Here is a 19,007-nt window from a genome sequence, read left to right on the forward strand (position 1 = left end):
AGATAAGAACAAGAATGTACAGGATAAGGAACTAAAAGAATCCTTTTATAACGAGAAGCTCTTAGATAGGGAAGAGACAAAGCAGTGATTCTTGAAGTGCAGTGGGCAATTGTACACACTGCTTTTTATATTATCTGCTTACCTAATTTTAAAGTGGGTCATATGGTAGAGCAAGAGTGAGACACCTTTGAAGTAGAAACTGAGGCTGTAATATGTCTAGACTGTAAATCTAACTGTGATAATTAAAAAAAAGTGTTTGTGACCTGGACAAAATAAATCCCAATATTATGATTGTACTGTTGCACTCAGACCACAGCAGACTGAACAGATCCATCTCCAGTCACATCAGGTGATTTGATACACCTTAGAAGCAAATGATATGGCAAACAGAATGATCCCTGGGGAGTTTTAACTATAGGGTTTTTTCATTACCACAGGGTGGTTCAAAAACTCTTTCAAATGTAAAACAAAATATGAATGTCAGTTTTGTTTTACTATTTAGCTTTTTTTCTGGCATTCTGGTTTTTTTGCCCTCAGCATTGACCAAGGGTGTTATCACAGCTCACCTCCACTAAGTTCATCAGATTGTTAGTCAGTTTTAGAAGATACTAGCAGACTTCTACAGATTTCCAAAAAGCCAGGTCTGAACTTCCAAGACTTTTAAAAACTTATCCTGTTGACTTCATTGAGCCTTGGATGAGGAGAAGGGACCTGTGAAGCTAATCATCTCCACAAGACAAGTTCACGCTGTGAACTTGTGAACTGTTAAGCATCCCCTTAACCTGGATGCTTTTCCCCCTACTGAATCTGTATAGTGTAGGGCTTACTGACAAAATTTCTGCATAGCACAAAACTCCCAAGTTTTGTTTTGCTTATAATTTTGAAGTTCTTTACATGTGTTTAGTGGATGCTGATCAGACTGTTCAAAGGTGGCAGAAAATACATGTAAATTATAACAGATTCAAGCTATGCATAAAACTGCACATACTCCTAAGTCATGGTAGCCTACTACTAGAAAAGAGGAAGGAGTAACTTCATACATTACAGAAACAGATTATCTTTGATAGTCAGTGTTGAATACTAAACAAGACTGAAAGCTGGTCAAATACTAAACAAGAAGAGGCAGATGAATGAAGAAAGATAAATAATCATAGTATCCATACATGACTTCTTCCACAGGCTAAGTCAACAAATTCATTCAGCAAAATTTGAAAGAAAACCTTCCAAAGTTGGTGTGACATATAATAAATATGACTTTTTAGGTTGCTCATGCCTCTCCTAGTCTGTACTAATGCTGTTAATATCTTACAATCAGAAGATTTTGTGATTACAAAAAACCAAAGGAATCTATTTCCAGAAGCAATTTGTACAAAAGCAACTATCCTCCTAAAAGATGGCAGACAGTATTTTACTCACTCCAGTTGCAAACTAAAAGTATTTCACTGCAGCTGATGCTGCAGTGGTGCTTTCCCCAGTGATTCTAGCCATTACTGTAAAAGCAGGTTTTCCTCTCTTCCCACAAATGGCAAGTTAAATGCATAATAATTCATTTTGATCATTGTCATGCTTCTCTACAGGTTGTATCAGATTGTCTCTCTACAGACGTGAACTTCTGATGTCTTGACTGAGAAGCTGCTGAATGACTGTAGATGTGAAGGAATTGCTGTAGTCTAGACTTTATCTCAGAATATGTGATCTTTAGGTAGCATAGTACAGAGCTGAGGTTGCCAATACTTTGTACTGCAGATTTACTGGAAGCATAAATGCACCACAATTTCCCAGGAATCACAAAAGTCCTCCATCTTTTCCTTCCCCAAATGACTGTTGAGTAGCAGGGCTATTAGGTGACTGTGACATTGCCGAGATCCTGGCATTTAATCAGCTTTCAGTCTGCATCTCTGGTTGCTTCCTGCCAAAGGGGGTCCCTGGAGCTGCCAGAATTCCCAGCTGCCTGCTGCAAAGCCAAGCTGTGTAGGGAATCAACCAGATTTACCCTGAGACATGGAGCATTTGAAAACCCATCTTTGAAATTTCTAGGTGCCGTGCTGTCTGGCAAATATATTGGAAGCTTTGATTCCTAGTTTAAGCCAGTATTTCAGGGCTCCAATATTACCTCCTGTACTGCAGTGCAGTTGAAACTTTTCCAGGGTTTTATGGCAAATTTAACATCTCCAGAACTGCAAGGCTGCTCTGGATCCTCATGCACTGATGAGAAACCAGACTCTTTGCACAGAAGCATTCCTTGTGACTTCATAGTAAATGTACTGGATCCGAGATGTTATCTCCCGAATACTCTGGATGCCACTTCTCTGGCATTTTCTAGCAGGCTCAGTTATGTCAGAAAGTTTCTGGTGACCCTTACTTACACACCTGGGCACATGTGAAGGGATACATGCTCAGTTTGTGTCATCACAAAGCACATTTTATGACTCTACATGTAGTCAGTGATTCCAAAATAAATGTGTGGCACAATCGACAGAGAAGTCTTAATATGGATTCAAAAGCTGTAACAGGTGCAGTAAGAAGAAAAGAAGCAAGAAGCAAAATTCAGCTGTGTAATCTCCAGTGTTCAGGGCTATTTATGGCAGTGGAAACAAAATAATTCTGAGAACTTTAGCACAGTTACGAGGAGTAGTGCCTTAGTTTTTTGCTCCTTCACTAATAGCCTCTGCACGCTACTATTGTCTTTAGAGCTTACTTTTTCCCCAATGTTAAAACTTAGCTGGTTACTGAGGCCTGATAATAAATAGCACCACAACTCCAGCTTTTACTAACTTGGTTGCCATCATCAGTCAGTTTTCAGTGCAAGAGGAGAAACAGGAGGGGCAAGAGCCAAGCAGAGGGACGAGCTTTCCTTGTGGCAGAAGAGGATGATACAATGCTTTCTAAAACAACCCACTGAAATGGACTGTGGACTGTACATGGCAGCAGGATGAGGACTGGTTCCTGGGATGCATCTAGAGTGGCCTATATCTCAAAGACAGTACAAAAATATTCATAACATTGTTCATAGAAAGAGAATGTGAAGCACTGAGTTTATGTAATGCACTTAGAAACAGGTAATATGTCTGTGCAGTGCTGTTTGCAAAAGAAGTGCAGTGATCTGGTCCCAGTTCCCACAGTCTGTGTTTACATATGCAGATTCCTTTGGAACTTCTCCAGAAATCATCAAAAATATGAAAGGGAAATTGTGGTGGAATGAGCCTTTGCCCAAGGTTCACTGCATTCATATTTCCATTAATAACTGCAGGTGGAGGATCAGTGTTGGGTAGAAGAAGGGCTGGCAGTTGGAAGGGGTAAGCAAACCAACAGGGTCCAAACCAACCCTGTGCTGAGAGTCATTACAAGGCAGGCAGGGCAGGAACACTATTCTGTGGCATGGGCACAGCCCCTTGGTACCTGAACAAGGAAAACAGAGCAGGTCTGGTGACAGCAACTAGGATCAGCTACAGTCCAGATCTCCAGGCAAATCTCTAGTACAAGGTCCAAGGTCAAGTGGAATGTGAACCTGGTTCTGCAGGGGGGTTGGACTAGATGATCTCTAAAGGTCCCTTCCAACCCCTACCATTCTATGATTCTATGTCCAAACCAACCCAAAACTCAGGCAGTCAAACCAGCCAGAGTGGTGGGATATGCTCAGCACCATGACAGTCAGGTCACTTCCTCACTGGTAATAACTTTTTCCCTTTCTCCCAGTCCACCCATTATAAATTGCACACTGTTTCCTGCCTGTTAGGGAAGCCAGGAACAAAATATATTGCAGCTGTTTGTATTGTGTTTAGCTATTAGCTATATTTGTATGGTAATTCCAGTATAAAACTTTGAATAAATACCATTCCACACACATGCCAGATTGAATCATTGTTAGGATTCACAGCAATAGAATGCTGCAGCAGGCTAGATTAGAAATAAGCAATTAGAAGTAGGATTTTTGCTGCACAGGTTAGTTATTGGCCACTGCATCCTGCTCCAAATGGATTCAATCAAAGAGGAAAAAACCCCGACTCTGGGCCTCTGAATACATTTGAGGCAACAGTAAAACCATAGTAAAAGGCTTGGCTACAAGGTGTCATTCATGCCTCCAGGTGATAAGCTGGTGACAAGTCTGATTCTTTTCACATGAACATTTTTTGTCTGGAATATTTTGCACTATAACAATTTGTTTTTTTGCATTATACAACTACTTTGGTTTCCACCAAGTGTGCATCATCTGGTTCTCTCTTCATCTGTCTCTAACCTGTGCCTTCTGCTTACTTTTGCTTTGGCTTATCACATAATAGTGGTCTTGAAAGTCTTAATTTTGATACCTGAAGCAGCATTGAGAGTGCAGTTGCTGCACCATGCTCTAATAACACTTCAATTACTTCCGTGAAAAAGGATTAATTTGAAAATTTCAGTGAATTCTTGAGGAAGCCCCAAAAGTGCTGACCCAGATTTGTAACAAAACACAGCCATTAAGAGTATTTTAACAAAGATTATCTTATTATGGAATTATTTCAGGGAGCGGAAATAGGCCTCAAATTGCTCAGTTTGAATCCAATCCAGGACAAAAATGGCTTAAAAGATGAAGCCCTGTAATGGAGCGAGCTGAGCAGCCAGGTTTGTTGCTTAGTGGTATCCACATTAGAGAAGCCATACAGCTGATTTGTACTGCAATCCTTTAAAGAGCTCTCATCAGTCATGGATTGAACAAACACAGGGTCTTATTTAAAACGCTTTATCTGTGTCAGATGAAAAAAAAAGTGGTAGAGTTGCTGGGCCATTACCCTTACCTGTGCTGCAGCTCTCCTGTTGCTAAATGAGTGAGATGAATCTTCAAGGCTGAGTGACTTACAGTTTCCAACAGCAACAGATTCACAAGCAAGAAAACAGATAAATGCTGCCCTGAAGAGCCACTGTTACCCATCAGACCTTGTACTAGCTCTGCCACAGACTTGCTAGGTATCCATGAGCAACTCATCACTTAGCTCTTACTGCCTCTAGACTGCAAATTGCCTGTATAGTGCTGTAGGTGTTCATGGAGTAGAGGTCTGGTTGCTGTTCAGAATAACAGTGACATAGTTTTGGGTTCCTACAGGACAGGTCTGGGACACTTAATATTACTAATTCATCCCACCTTGTCCATTCCTCTGCCTTTTAAGAAGATGATGATAACAAAACCCCCAAATCAGAATTAAACCAGCCAATGGCCATAGAGCACAACGGTCTTGTCAGTGAACAACACGCTCACATCAGATGACCGCAGGAGGATTTTTTGCCGATACTTTTTCCTTACAGCGTTCCTTACCAATTTGTCTGAAACTACTGACACTGGGTGCAATGCATCCTCCCACTTCTCATTGGATCACCCCAGGCTTCTTTTAAAGTTTTCTTTGCACTTATTGACTTAATAGGCATTTCATTTTTGATTGCTTTTCATCACAGGTGGCTAATGTTCCATTTCTGGGTGGCACACCGAGAATGAAATGTGATCATTAAGTTAATACTCTGTTTAACTATACCAGTCTGCATTGAAATTGAAGCAAAAATATGTATAAATAGCTTCAGGTTTACCTCTTCAGTCCCTCTCATTATATGTAATAGTTTGATCATTTTATTTCTATATAGTAATTATTTTCATGCTAATATCTTTTTGTGCATACAGTAATAATATTTTCTTGTTTCTTTGTCACTGAAAATGATCCTAGAGATTAGAGAGCAGACAAAATACTTTCATCCTGTCACTAGCTGTGACTAATCTCAGTGTTGTCTCCACATTTGCTTTATCAGTTTTGGCTCATTACCAGCAACAGCTTAATAACACTATATGCTAAAAAATAGTTGACTAATGCATGCCTGCTTTAAATAAAAAGAAACATTTCTTCTTTCTTTTATGAAAAGGTAAGAGACTTCTGTTAGAAGATGTTCAGAATCATGTCCCAATGCATTTAAGGTGTCATTCATCACTGGGACTGAGCTAGAGCTTTGCTCAAAGGCTTAATAATATATTCTTTGCCAAGTGGTTTACATCCCAGGAGCTCAAAACATTTTATGAAAAGCAATTAATTATCATTCAGCATAGCTGCTGCCAGGTAGGCCAAACTGTTATCTACAATATTAGGAGAGAAATTCAGACACAAACAGGTTGGTGGTTTGTGAAGGTGTGGGGTGGGAATCCTGACCTGTGGCTCCTTGAAAGGCTTGTATTTCCAAAGTGTCCTCACACCTCTTTCAGAATTCTGGGAAATATGGTGTTCAAATTGTGTTTTTTCTCTCAAAGCCTGCCTTAAAAAAGCTACTTCTTCAGAGGGAGCCAAAGGAAGTGTGTTGGGTTTATGAGACCTATGGACTCACCTATAAAGGGAATTGGCAGCTGTCAAAAGAGCTCACTTGTCTTTATCTGGTACGAAGGGAGGTTTAGAAAAGCTTGAGATTCAATGCAAATGTGGTATAATTCTTTAATAGTACACAAGTGAATATGTATAAAGGATGAATTGACTTCAGTTCCTTCTCCTTGGAAGACCATGCCTACTCCTCTAGAACTGGCTTTTAATCTTCTTCAGCACCACAGTATCTACATACTCTGTATTCTCACCTTCAAATTTCTTCCCATTTCAACTGCCTGGTCTGGATTCTCCTCACAAAGTTCCTTTAATGCAGCTCTTACCAATCTTCCTTCTGGCCAGAGATCTCCATGAGAAGGAATCACCTGAGAACATGCTCACAACACATGCACTGCTATGACAATAAACGAGACCTCTCCTCTCTCTGTATTATTCCAACTACATCTCTATGTTTGCAGACAAGTTGCAAACTAGTATCTTAACAGTATCTAGATATATTACCCTCCACTTTCAAACTTGTGGTGCCTTGCTTACATTTTTGATTCTTTTGAAAACATTGCCTAATTTTAGATAGCTTTCAAAAATATTTTCTCTGGTTCAAGCACACGTTGAGTGGGATGTGAAGGAGAATCTATGACTGTTCTGCAAGAGGTCAGACTAGACTACTGCTTGTCACACTGATCCTTGTGTTGGCTTTAAGCACATACCCAGAGTGGAAAGCTGGTTCACGATTCGCCTCCAGTATGACAGCTGATCTGTTTCAGGGAACAACACTAGGGTATTTACAGCTAGAGTTGCAGAGTGGAAGTAAAATAATCAACTACCCCCCACCCCCAAATTTTCTGATCTCTTGATAACTATTTTAAAAATATGTATGTATGCATAATATATTTGAGGCTTATCTTTTCAATTACCAGTATCAGCTTCAATTTTACCAGCTTCAGTTCATGGTAGCATCAGAATAACTTCCTATCTCCTACTTAATATTTACTGAAAACAGCCAGTTTTGCTGCAAGCAGTTAAAATAACTCCACAGCCACAAGGAACAACACCAGACAAGACTATACTTCCAGAATATTTGTTCTAGTTTCTTTTGACTGATTTCTGATAAACATCTAGTGAATGCTGAATTGTAATTCTGTCCATCTGTTAGCAGCTGCTCAGTATGTTAGGTACTCTGCTACTTAGTAAGTAGCTAAGATTTTGCTGTGGTTCTTCATCCCCACACACCCAGATCAAGGTGAGGGGAGGGAAAAGGCAAGGCTGGATACAGAGGCATTTTCAGTGATGTTCAACCTTCCTCAAACAGATCTACAATGTCCAAGGTGTTTAGGTTCTATTTCAACATCTGAGTTAGTGGCTGGGATTTGAAAATACTCATGTACTTTACACTGTGAAGCTAGCAATTTATAACAGAGCTGGAACAACACTTCTTAGGACATCTAGGCTATGCCTCAACTAAATATACCCCAACAAACACGACGATTTCTTAATAGGAAAATTAATCTTCAACAGGCAGCAGTTGTAGTCAGTCACACAAGACTTCTTGGTAAACTAAGGCTGTTTGAGTTTTAAAAACCATTAATGAGAAAAGGTTGTTCTCTCATGAGAGACATTTCAAAATCTATGTCACTTCCCCCCCCATGATTCTGTTATCTTGAAAACAACCCTAGTGATTTTTAATATTTGTTTTCCCACTTTTTTAATCATTAAGTGAACCCAAAACAAGCAAGATAGCCTAACAAATATTATATATAATGAAAATATATTTTGCTTCCATTTTGGGAGAATAGGTCTTTGAACTAAGCTCATGCAGGGACCATGTTTGTAGAGATTTTGTAGGTTCATTCCTACTCCAAGTTTCTGTCAGAAATTCTTCTCAGCTGTTTGTGCTTAGTCTGTCATAAGAGACTTTGTAATTTGTCTCCTCTTAATTAGTAGAACAGACTTTTTTCCTGATGCTTTTTGTCTCCTGTTTTCTGCATAATCATGCTGAGTACATTTCTAACTCTCCATTTTTCTTGTTTAAATCAATACAGCTGAAACAGGCCTGCTTCAGGAATATGTCACCGTTTGCGTTCCAAAGTGTACAGACAGTCTACTTTTCAGTTTCTAAATTCATGTAGAAAATGAAGGTCAAGTATGGTGAACCCTTGGAATAAGGTTTTCCAGAGGCCAAGTTGCTCTTTCTCAAATCCCCCTTCTATAAATTGGTTCCTTTTGCCTTCAATGAACACAGTTCATAGCCCTGTTTCTCTCTGGATTAGAAGAGGTAATACATCAATTATAGAAAAATAATCATAGAAAGACCCCAGCCTTACCAGTTGCCAAGTAATTACTGCAGAGTGCTGTTTGTCTCTTCAACTGATTTCAATGCCCTAGTGAGAAACACTCAGCTCCTCAAATGATTAGGCCCTACATAATTTCTAATCACAGTCTTGGCTCCTCTCTGGTGGGTTTGGGCTTTAGCTGTTAGGCAAGCTGAGATGGTGAAATGCTATGCAGAGTTATAAGAATTAAAGATGGGAAACCTTCCTCATTTCACATTTCCTGCACTTGCTCCAAGGTAGGACTCTTTAGAGTTGCAAGTAAGAGTTGCAAGAGTGAGTTTTGTAGCAGTCTGTGGCTGTTCTTTCAAAGTTTGTAGTGCTATCAATTAAGGAACACTAGCTTTAGTTATGTACATGGTTGGGATTCCTTAAAGTTACGAGAGAATCTGACTAACAAATTGGATGTGACCTTGGTTAGGGATTCTTTCCCTTCACATGGTTACACTGGAAGTCATAAGCAAAGCCACAGAGAAACCAGTGTGGCATTCAACTAGGATAATCTTTCCTACTTGCATTAATTACCCCATAGTCAGATAGCTCTGTGATTATGTTTACATTACAAACCCCACTATGAGAGTTTGACTAGCTTAATTCACTTTCTCTGCTTTCACACACAGATCAGCTTGACATCGTTTCAATGGCTGAAACAACAATGATGCCTGAGGAAATTGAGCTTGAGATGGCAAAGATCCAGAGGCTTCGGGAAGTCTTAGTCAGAAGAGAATCAGAACTCAGGTTTATGTAAGTATCAGTACTTCTGGGAAAACACTATGCAAAATTAATCAAAATACTGTGCTATTTAGAATACTAGAATGCTATTTAGAAGACTTTTATCTGCTTGACATTTTAAAAGGAAGAAAGATAAAGAGCATGCCAGTTAGGTGAATAGTTGCAAAATGCCATTGGGAAATGATTTCTTTAGTTGCAAAGGAAATTACTTTTTTTATTCAGCACCTTTCTTATGTTTTCTGCAAGTCATGTTGAATAAAAGGGATCTATTACTTACAAAAGGAAACTTTAGCAAACTACGTGTCTGCAGACCATATTTTTATACCTGACTTCAGTCCTTTGTGGACTGAAGCAGCATCTCTCACTCACAAAGTCCTCTCCAGAATTAGAACATGCCTCTCTTAATAGCTTTTAGGAGTCCAAAAGATTGTCTTTTTGACTTTTTCACTTTAAACCACGGTTTTTACATTTTATTTCCGACAAGTGAGAAGCATGTTGCTAGTGATGCCCAAGTAATAGGGCAACACCTGTTCTTTACTGCCTTTCATTCTGAATAGTTTACACTGAGGAAGGGGCTCAGTGGCATTTCCCTTCAATGACAAATGCCTTGTAATGACCTCTTGCTGAGATTAACAGCGCAACTCACGTGTTTACCTCCATGGTCCACGTTTTGTGTCTGTTTAACTAAGCAAATAACATAAAATCTATTTATATGTAGACATATTTATTCTTTTCCCCATTGTTTTCTGAAGTAATGCATTGCCAGTGTCCCAAGATCAGAAGTCTAGGTGTAGGTTGTGAATTTTAGTAATTGTTTCCTTCTAGCAGGACTAGATTCCCCTTTGAGTGACCTATACAATCAGCTGCATGAAACTGAGCTGCCTCAGACAGATTTAAGGCAGACTCAACTTTGAACAGGTGGCTGTTAACTATCAGTATTATTACACCTACGCTCAGACCCCTGAGTTCAAGACCAGTTTTAATGACAACTGCATCTCTTCACTTCTTGTACCTGCTTTAGATTTTCATTCAATTATAACAAAAGGATATAATGCATACAGTAGTGGAGAAAATATGTGGTATGTTTGTATTTTCTTATTTTCCCCTTAAGCTGTTAGCAACAGAGTAGAAATTCTCTTGAGTTAATTGTGCTTTAGCTCTTACAAAAGCATGAACACAATGAAATCATTCCATCTCACTTACACATCCAGCTACAGCTTACATCTCTAGCTGTGTTTTTAAAAGTAGCGGTTCATTCTTCTCACTGTCTCTCTGTATGACTGACTTTTTTTTTCCCCACATGTAGCCAGATCCTAAAGCTAGGACAAAGCACATTGTAACTGTGCTTAAAAAAAGAATAGATAAAGGAGATAAAATAGAAGACTTATGCTCTTGAGTGTATCACCAGCCTTAATGGTGGCCGTGGCTCCCTCCTGTTAGAGGCATACAGCCTGTCAGCATCACTTACACATACCAGCAACTGCCACAACTCTTCACAGCATAGACACTGTATTTTAACAATATTCATGTTCAAGAATAAGAAAACAAAACACTGCAAATTAGACTTGTTGCCAATGGAAATCAGAGTAAGCTCGTCCTGTATCAGAGTGATGCCTGTTTAATCCATGGGAGGAACTATCTAACTGAACTTGCTGTTTTCCTTGAAGAAGACACACACAGAAGATCAAGATGGCATAGTTAAAAAATCTCAGCATTACTGAAGTTTGACACAGCTCTGCAACAAAACCGTTTGTCTTTAACTGCCCCATCAACATTTTTCCCAAACAAATGCAGTGGCCATAAAATAAGGCCATTGGCAGAGAGGTTCTCCAGGTTAGCACATCAACCAATAAACAAAAAGAACAAGAAAACAACAAATGAAATAAACACACAAAAAACCATCAAATCCTAGCAAGGTGTGGATGCTCAGTAGACCTGGATTTGGTTTGCATTTTTCACACTTGTGAGTGTGAACTGGTAAAAACCTTTCCTGCTGATGTGTGAGATCATTGGTAATGTACTATTCTTTCAGGCAGTTCCTCAGCTGTTATTTATTAGCACATGTCTCTCTTCAAGCAACACAAATTCTACATGAGGGAGCCTTCAGCAAAACATATAGGCAACTTTCTTTGCTTTGAAAGTTAAGACATGGAGACTTTACTTTTACAATAGTAATACTATGAGGTCCATATTCCCTCCCCCCTACTTGAACAGAAGTAACAGCAATGACTAATGAAGTCTGTAGGACAACAAAAGGGATAAAGTGGAATATATTGCTTCTGTGTCACTACAGAAGTGTTACATTACAGTACTCACAGTTGGTAACACTTCAATATCTAAATAAAATCTTTACTGAAGATCTGATTATCACTAAAAGCCTTAGAAAAGTCACCCTGTAAGAGTGAAAGAAAGAGTGGGATGGTGAAGAAATAAAAGCCAGATACTTAATCATCATTATTATTTCAAATCAACTAAAGTATTTGAGAATCAGGCAGTGGAATAAAAGTATTTAATAGCATTACACTTAAAAAGTGGTACACAGTAGTGTTAAAAACCATACAAAACTAGATGTGAGCTTTTTTTCCTCATATGCATCCACATAGGATCTTATGTCTCATGTTAGCCTGTGTTTATCAAACATGCTGCTAGTTCTACAGACCCAGATTTTTAGTTTTCAAAATCAGAAGTGATGAAAATTTCAGCTATATTTGAACAAATTTCACATACATTTCTGAGATATTAAGTATTAAGTTAAAATATCAACACTTTTAAAACAGAAAGTATATTATACATTTCCCCTACCTCTTTGTAACAGTCAGGCTGTGTATAAACAAGTTGCTTTATGCTGTGCTGGGTATTAAAATTACTCATGATCTTCACTCTGGGCTATCAACAGAAATGTTAATCTTCTCAAGAATAAATTTTCCACCTTTAGAAAGAGATTCCACCCAGAAAGAGATATTCCACCCAGTCATCAACAATAACGTGACGCTGAAGTCAGTCACCAGTAAGAGACTTCCCTTACCTGTTGGTTTGTGATTCTGGTTAAAGAAGTGAAAGCGCAGCAAAAATCCCTTTAAAAAGTGGCACACTTTAAAGTTTAGAGAGAGTGTTTCGTAGGCACCCTTCTACTGCAGATCTATGCAAGGCAGTGCTGTTTGTTCTCACAAGTGAAATGATGAGTGCTGCAGCTGCATGAGACAAAATGGCCACTAACCTGTGGCAGCTTAACACAACACAAAATGGCTGCCCTACCAGTGGGGCAACTGCAGCAACCCCTTCTCTGACACCCACTCTCCTCTTGCAACAGCTTTGAGGAATTTTTGTCCTTCCTCACAAACTCTATGCACTCCTCTCATTGTCTGCTCAGCAGAGGGTTGTGAGCTGCCAGCTAAGGCCCTCAAGAACCCTATGTTTTTCTAGTGACCACCTCTCCAATGCCCCTGCCTCTGGTAGGAGGCAACAGCAGTGGCTAGTCAGTCCCAGGAGGCCTTTGTTCACACCAGAGGATGTTTGGCTGCAGGGCTGTTAAATGCAGTGTCCTCTACCCGTCATTTCAAAAAAACACTCACTACTCAGATCACCCTGAAGTGGACACATATGCCAATCCAAACCTGAATGCTGCAGTTTATGGGGCATAGCTCTGAAAATTGAACTGTCTGACAGAAATCTACCAGCAGCTTCCAGAAATTGCATCATTCCTGACTGGTGGACAAGTTGGATATATACTAGTATCTATCAAGATTGTTAAAATTCAGAAGATATCTTTAAGAATGTGTTGCAATTTGTCCACATCTCTATACTAGGCCCACAAATCATGTACCGTCCACAGCCCCAGAGCAATACATACCGTTTCTTAGGGACAGACCAGTAATTTACTGTTGAAAGGGAATACCTGTGTTTGCTCTTAGATAAATACAAACACTTCTGTAGTCTGCCTATCACTGTGTTAAAGAAAAACTTCCCCCAAAAAACTAAATGTTCAATGAAAGCAGTGGAAACAGAATTTGCCCTGTTTAAGAATGAAACACCAATGTTTTTTTAAGTGAAGACCACAAATACTGTGATTTTTCATTCATTTGTTCTTCTTTGTAGTCCTTAGTACACAATTTTGTTTCTGCCTTGCAGATAGAAGTGGAAATTCCTTACTGATGTACTAAACATAATGTGAGACCTTATTTCAGTAACTAAAGCACTTAAAGACAAAAATACATTTAAAAGTATAACTTTGTGGAACTCTGAAATGAAGCAAAACCATACAATACAGGAAACTCCAATTGATATCTCTCTTTTTCAAATTAGTGAGGCTTCTTTATTGCAAAACACAACTTTTAAATCTTGCTGAGTGAAGCTCAATAACATTCAGTGCACAACAGCATGTTTTTAGCATGTCTCCTGACTTTTTTATTTCTTTGAAAAGCAAGGGTAGCAGCTGAATTCTTTTATCTATTAACTGACTACATGCTATATACCACAGTGAAATAGTTCATCTTATAGAGGCCAACTTTCTGATAATTCTTGTTTTCTTTTTTATCAGTACAAAGAAAGAAATAAAGAAAAATCAGCTGAAGCAATCAATTCACAAGTTGTAAGATTTCTCACACCTTGGTGCAAATTACAAGTCAGATATTAGCCTTTGTAAGCCTGTCCTTTGCTCTGTGCTGTTAGTTCCTCCTTTAAAGAGAAAAGGAGGGCAGCTGAAGACAGCTGCACTCTTCATATCCAGGAAGTCAGTACTATTTCCAGATGAATACCTGCTTGCTATGAAGAATTACCTACAGTTTATATGGAACCAATTTTCAGATTATAAAATCAAGACTTCCTCAATTAGGTAAAGCCATAATTTATGTTGTGCAATCACATTTTAGCTCAGGCAACCATAGTCACAGCAGAGCAGCTGCAGTGATTTGTTCTGTAATTACATTATCAAATCCTACTTTTGTCTCAAGATCCTGCCTCATTTAGTGCCCAGGATGGACCTTCTCAGGATATGTCAAGGTTAGGTAGCAATTGTGGCAGTTTGTAACATCTCTCCTATGCTACCGATATCGTGGAATTTCATGAAATGATGTTGTGATCATCTCCAGCCAGCCCAGGAAATGAAAATAGCTTAAAGCCATCATATGTTATCTCTAGATCTTCTGGGTTTATTTTCAGAAAACTTGAAGACTCAGCATGTATTGATATGAAGGAGACAATATGTGTGGCAAAGCACCAGTTTGGAGCTAGCCAGCATTCCCTCTCATTTGCTGCTCAGGCTTCTCTCAGATAATTTCTTAAAATGTTCTCTATAAAAAGAGTTCTGGGTTAAACTATAAATATTCAATCCATCTTTGCTGTTAAGGGAAGCAAGCCTACCACTTCAGAACATGTACACTCTCTCTCCCTTTCTAATTCTCCTGTCACACATTTTTTCTTTCCTGGCGAGATAACAGACCGAAAAGCCAAGGGAGCTGCTCAGGCAGCATCCTCGTTCTTGAACATTTAATATGCCACTGCTATGAATACTTGTGTATGGCTTCAGAAGCAGTTTAGGATTCATATCACTGAGGGGCACAGAAGTCTACCATGCTGAAAGACAAGATTGTAAAAATGGATAATGCATGTGTTATCTCAGTTTAGCTGACAGAGGAGAGAGGCAGCAGAACCTCAGACTTCTATATGATTTAGGAACAGAGCGAAACTGAACCTCAAAATCTTTTGCAGTGCACAACTCATACATTTTAAAATGTATTTGCATATTCTGACCCAGTAAATATTAATAGTATAGGTGAGATCTTATCACCCACAGTTACTGCCTATGCCTGTGAATAGAAAAGGCATGGAGTTCTTATAAAATAGCATTCACTGTCGTCATGAAACATGCTCCTTCGGAAATCTGCCAGTGCTTGATACTGCTGGCTTTCCAGATGGAAAGCAGAACTTGAAGCCAGCTATTTTGGATGACCTTGAACTAAAAGTGTAGAAGCTGCTTCCAGCTGTGATAGCTGCTTTGGGAGTGGTTATTTCTGCCATGTAGGTGATACTGAATGGTGATTTTTCGAAGTACAGGGAATATAACACAGTAAGTAGTATGTGCTTTTAGGTTGCTTTAGGCAGTTACTGAAAACAATATTACCTACCTCATTAAACTTGTTTTATCTGTAAAAATATTACAAATATAATAAAGAGTATTTGCTTAATGTCTGTTTAGTTATTACATTGCTAAACTAATACTGAGAAAAAGCCAAATTCACCTCCTCTTGGACTTAGTAGAATTTAAATTGGTCAATGCCTTTGTACACTCTCACTACACACTATTAAATGACTCCCTCTTCTCCAGAGTGCTCATAATAGCTACATCATCCAAATTCTCCAAAGAGCCATTTGAGTTTTCAGAACATTTTACACTATTATGCTTGCTTACTTGTAATCCCAGGAACAATCACCTTTTATACGGATAAGTCTGCTGCAACTTGATTTTGCCCTGGTGATAAAACTCATACTAGCAGTCCCACAGCTGCATTAGCTGTCCAAAGTACATAATTAATCCCTGGGTTTGGGTTTTTTTTCTTGCTATTAGAGGAGGGATAATCAGTAATTATTCTATAGGGTATTGAACATAATGGTAGAATCTCAAATTTAGGGCAAATTCATCACAGAGAAATATTTATAGTCCATATTCCTTCTAAGAGCAATAACACATCAATGGGGGTCACATAAGATTCTCACCTTTATGTTTTTTTGTAGTATGCACAACACAATGGTATTTTAAAGTATAAAAAGTATATAAAGTATAAAAACCATTGTATGATTCTATGAAAAAGGTATGTCTGCTGATTGCCTGGCTTTATGAAACCACTGCAAAGTGAAGCAACGTTGAGATACACAAGAACTGCAGAAGTGAGAGGTTAATTCCTCTGGCAATGGCAACCTTCAATAACCTCTGCAAGTCCTATGTTTTAATTTAAAATGAGTGCAGTAAATCTAGGTAGGCTCATACAAAGTGGGAACATGAAACAAGTCTCTTGTTAGTGCCTAAACTCAAAAACTGTACTACAAAGTTTGTAGCTTTTAGTTACAAAGCCTGCTTATGTGAAACGTTTCTATTCTGAAGACAGCAATGATTGCTGCCTTTGTATGAACAACGTTCATTTCAAATTTTAATTACTTTTTCAACCAAATACTTTATCTCTGCTTCTAGTGACTCCCTGATGTAGCATCAGCCATGACTTCTCAGTGACTTAATGCCACATGTGGCAACAGTGACACACAATGGGTAAGGGTTAGAGGGAGGAAGAGTGGAAAGAGATAAACAGACTGTCAAAGGTGTGAGCACTAGGTATAACTCCTGGTTATATATTGCTAAGCAGGTGTTCTGACTTTTGCTTTCTTGGCTAATTTATATTATTTTCCTGCTACTTTTTGTCTTTGTACTGGATATTATCTATTTTCTCTCCTCTAAGATTAAACATACAATTCTCTTAGGGCTGTTTACTAGATGTACAACATCTAGTACTTTTCTCCAAGTTTGGCACCTGGCTGTTACTATAGTGCAAGAAAGCAACACCAACAAACCCAGTATTTTTTTCATGACTAGACTTGTTGTCAGTGTTTTCTGATAAGCTCTGTCTGTTCACAGAAAGGAGTAATACATTTTTTCTCCTTCAGAGTTCATAATCTTAACAGTACAATGTAACTGACTATGAGATCTGTTCTTTTTTTGTCCTGATTGTATCTTGCTCTAAGGAACACAGGACCCAGGATGCTCTTTGGGAGGCTGTAGAGAAGGAGGCAGTTGTGTGGTGATATATATTTTTCAGTAAATATACATGTCAAGTTGTTGGCTTCATAAGATAAAGTACCATTAGGGAAAATACTAAGCCCAGTTTTATGAGGGATACCATGGCTGTCCCAGTGATACAGCCTGGTGTGGCAAACACTCTTCTGGAAGATAGGATCAATTTGTGAGTGTGACTGTATGTTCCCATTCATCTTTCCTACTCCAAGGATACTGCAATAATGTCTCACCTGCAAATACCTGGAGCCCTTGAGGAAACAAACAAGAAACTGTATGCTGGGAAATGGCACAGCCTGATTTCTGTAATTAAAGTTGTCATATGCTCCAAGCTTGAGGCTTCTGAGATTAGGGATGGTGTTTCTAGGGACTGCCATGCATCTGGAAGGATCAAGGATGTCAGTGTGCCTACTGTAGAAGTCTTGGGAAGTCCAGGTCTGGTGAGGGTTTTTCAGCTTTTCAGATGGAAATCTGGAAGCCTCAGGGGCATGAGTTCAGGACAGAATTGCAAATTTTTGGACTGTGCATTTAAAGCTTCAAGTATAAATACAAATCAGCTCTCAAAGAGGAAAAAAAGAATGTCTTTGTTCAGTTTGTTCTCTCTGCAGAGCCATCTCCTTTGCTCAGTTTGACAACAAACAACCAACCCCAGAGGAAAATCTGACATTACATTTTCAGCTCAAACTCACCCTTTTCTTATAGGCAAGGATGCTCTGTAATAATGTGTAACGCTTGACCTGTGGTATTTCAGGGGTCTATCTCACTTGACTTCTATAAATAGGAGAGTGTAGATCAGTGATGACTCAACAGTGAATGGAAAAGTCTTGAAGTGGACTGGTTGTCAATGTTTAATTTAATACCAGATACCTTTATATTCTTTTCAGCTTTGATACCAAGTGATTGCTCTTCTGGTTTTAAAAATAAGGCAGATAAAGAAGGAAATTTATCATCAGTTCTGCTGGAGACAATACATAGCCAAAGCTAAAGTTTCTTACTTCTGCTACCTAATAACAAAAATTAAAACTATTAGACCAGTTTAAATGAATCAAGCACATAACTTAAGCCTTAACTTATTTTTTGCCATGTAGAGAAATATTCCCTTCTAGTGGGACATTTCCAAGAAAGCTCCTCTTGTTGTTATTGAAGTTGACAGTAGAACTTGATAACTGGCAGAGGAGATGACCAAGCTCAGGAGAATTTACCAGTGTCAGCGAGAATGAAATACAGACAGCTTCTTTAGACAGTATTCTGAATTTCTGTGAAATATGCCTTAAATATAACCTCCAGGGACTGAGACTTTCAAGTCCTGCTATCTTCAATTGTCTGAAATGACAGCTGAATTACAACATTGCTTTGCAAGTTGGGGTCCAGTGCTTCTACTCACTGTTCCTCCATCAGAGAATGTGTTTAATGAGAAAAGACACAGTTTAATGGTTAAAGTTAATCATAGTACTTTTGATTTGTTAACCTCACCTGCCAAGCAGACTGGTTAGCAATCTCTGTGTCTTCCAGCCTGGGCAGCACCAGGTGCTGAAGTAAAATAGCAAGGTGATAAACACACACCATAATGACTCAGACAGTGTGTTATGTCTGTTAAATGCTGCCTGTGATTTCACAGATTTATAATTAGAAGCTTTAAGAAACTAAGATGACAGGGACAAAAGGAAGTAAAATGTAGAAGAAGGGCATACATAAACTTCTTGTTTGCTGCTATTCCCAGACTCATTTCACCATTCCAGGTTCCCCTCAGTTTTGGCAAGACCTGAAACACCTGCAGTCCCCAAAGGCAGTCTCCAGTGATGGCCCTGCTCCTTACCTCAGTCCTTACTTTAACAAATCTGCAGCTTG

At 38.8% G+C, this 19,007-nt stretch overlaps 1 protein-coding gene and 1 long non-coding RNA gene across 2 annotated transcripts in view; one reads left to right on the top strand and one right to left on the bottom strand.

Annotated features, from left to right (window-relative positions):
* The window catches only part of LOC133625207 (uncharacterized), a 63,930-nt gene that overhangs the window by 25,076 nt on the left and 19,847 nt on the right, over nt 1–19,007 (bottom strand). The window lies entirely within an intron of this gene.
* The window catches only part of BMERB1 (bMERB domain containing 1), a 48,171-nt gene that overhangs the window by 17,573 nt on the left and 11,591 nt on the right, over nt 1–19,007 (top strand). The window contains exon 2 of the mRNA XM_061993848.1: nt 9,271–9,394. Within this exon, the coding sequence (XP_061849832.1) occupies nt 9,271–9,394 (124 nt within the window). The remainder of the gene's footprint in view (nt 1–9,270; nt 9,395–19,007) is intronic.

Source organism: Colius striatus, chromosome 3, assembly GCF_028858725.1.
Source record: "Colius striatus isolate bColStr4 chromosome 3, bColStr4.1.hap1, whole genome shotgun sequence".
Classification (NCBI taxonomy): Eukaryota; Metazoa; Chordata; class Aves; order Coliiformes; family Coliidae; genus Colius; species Colius striatus.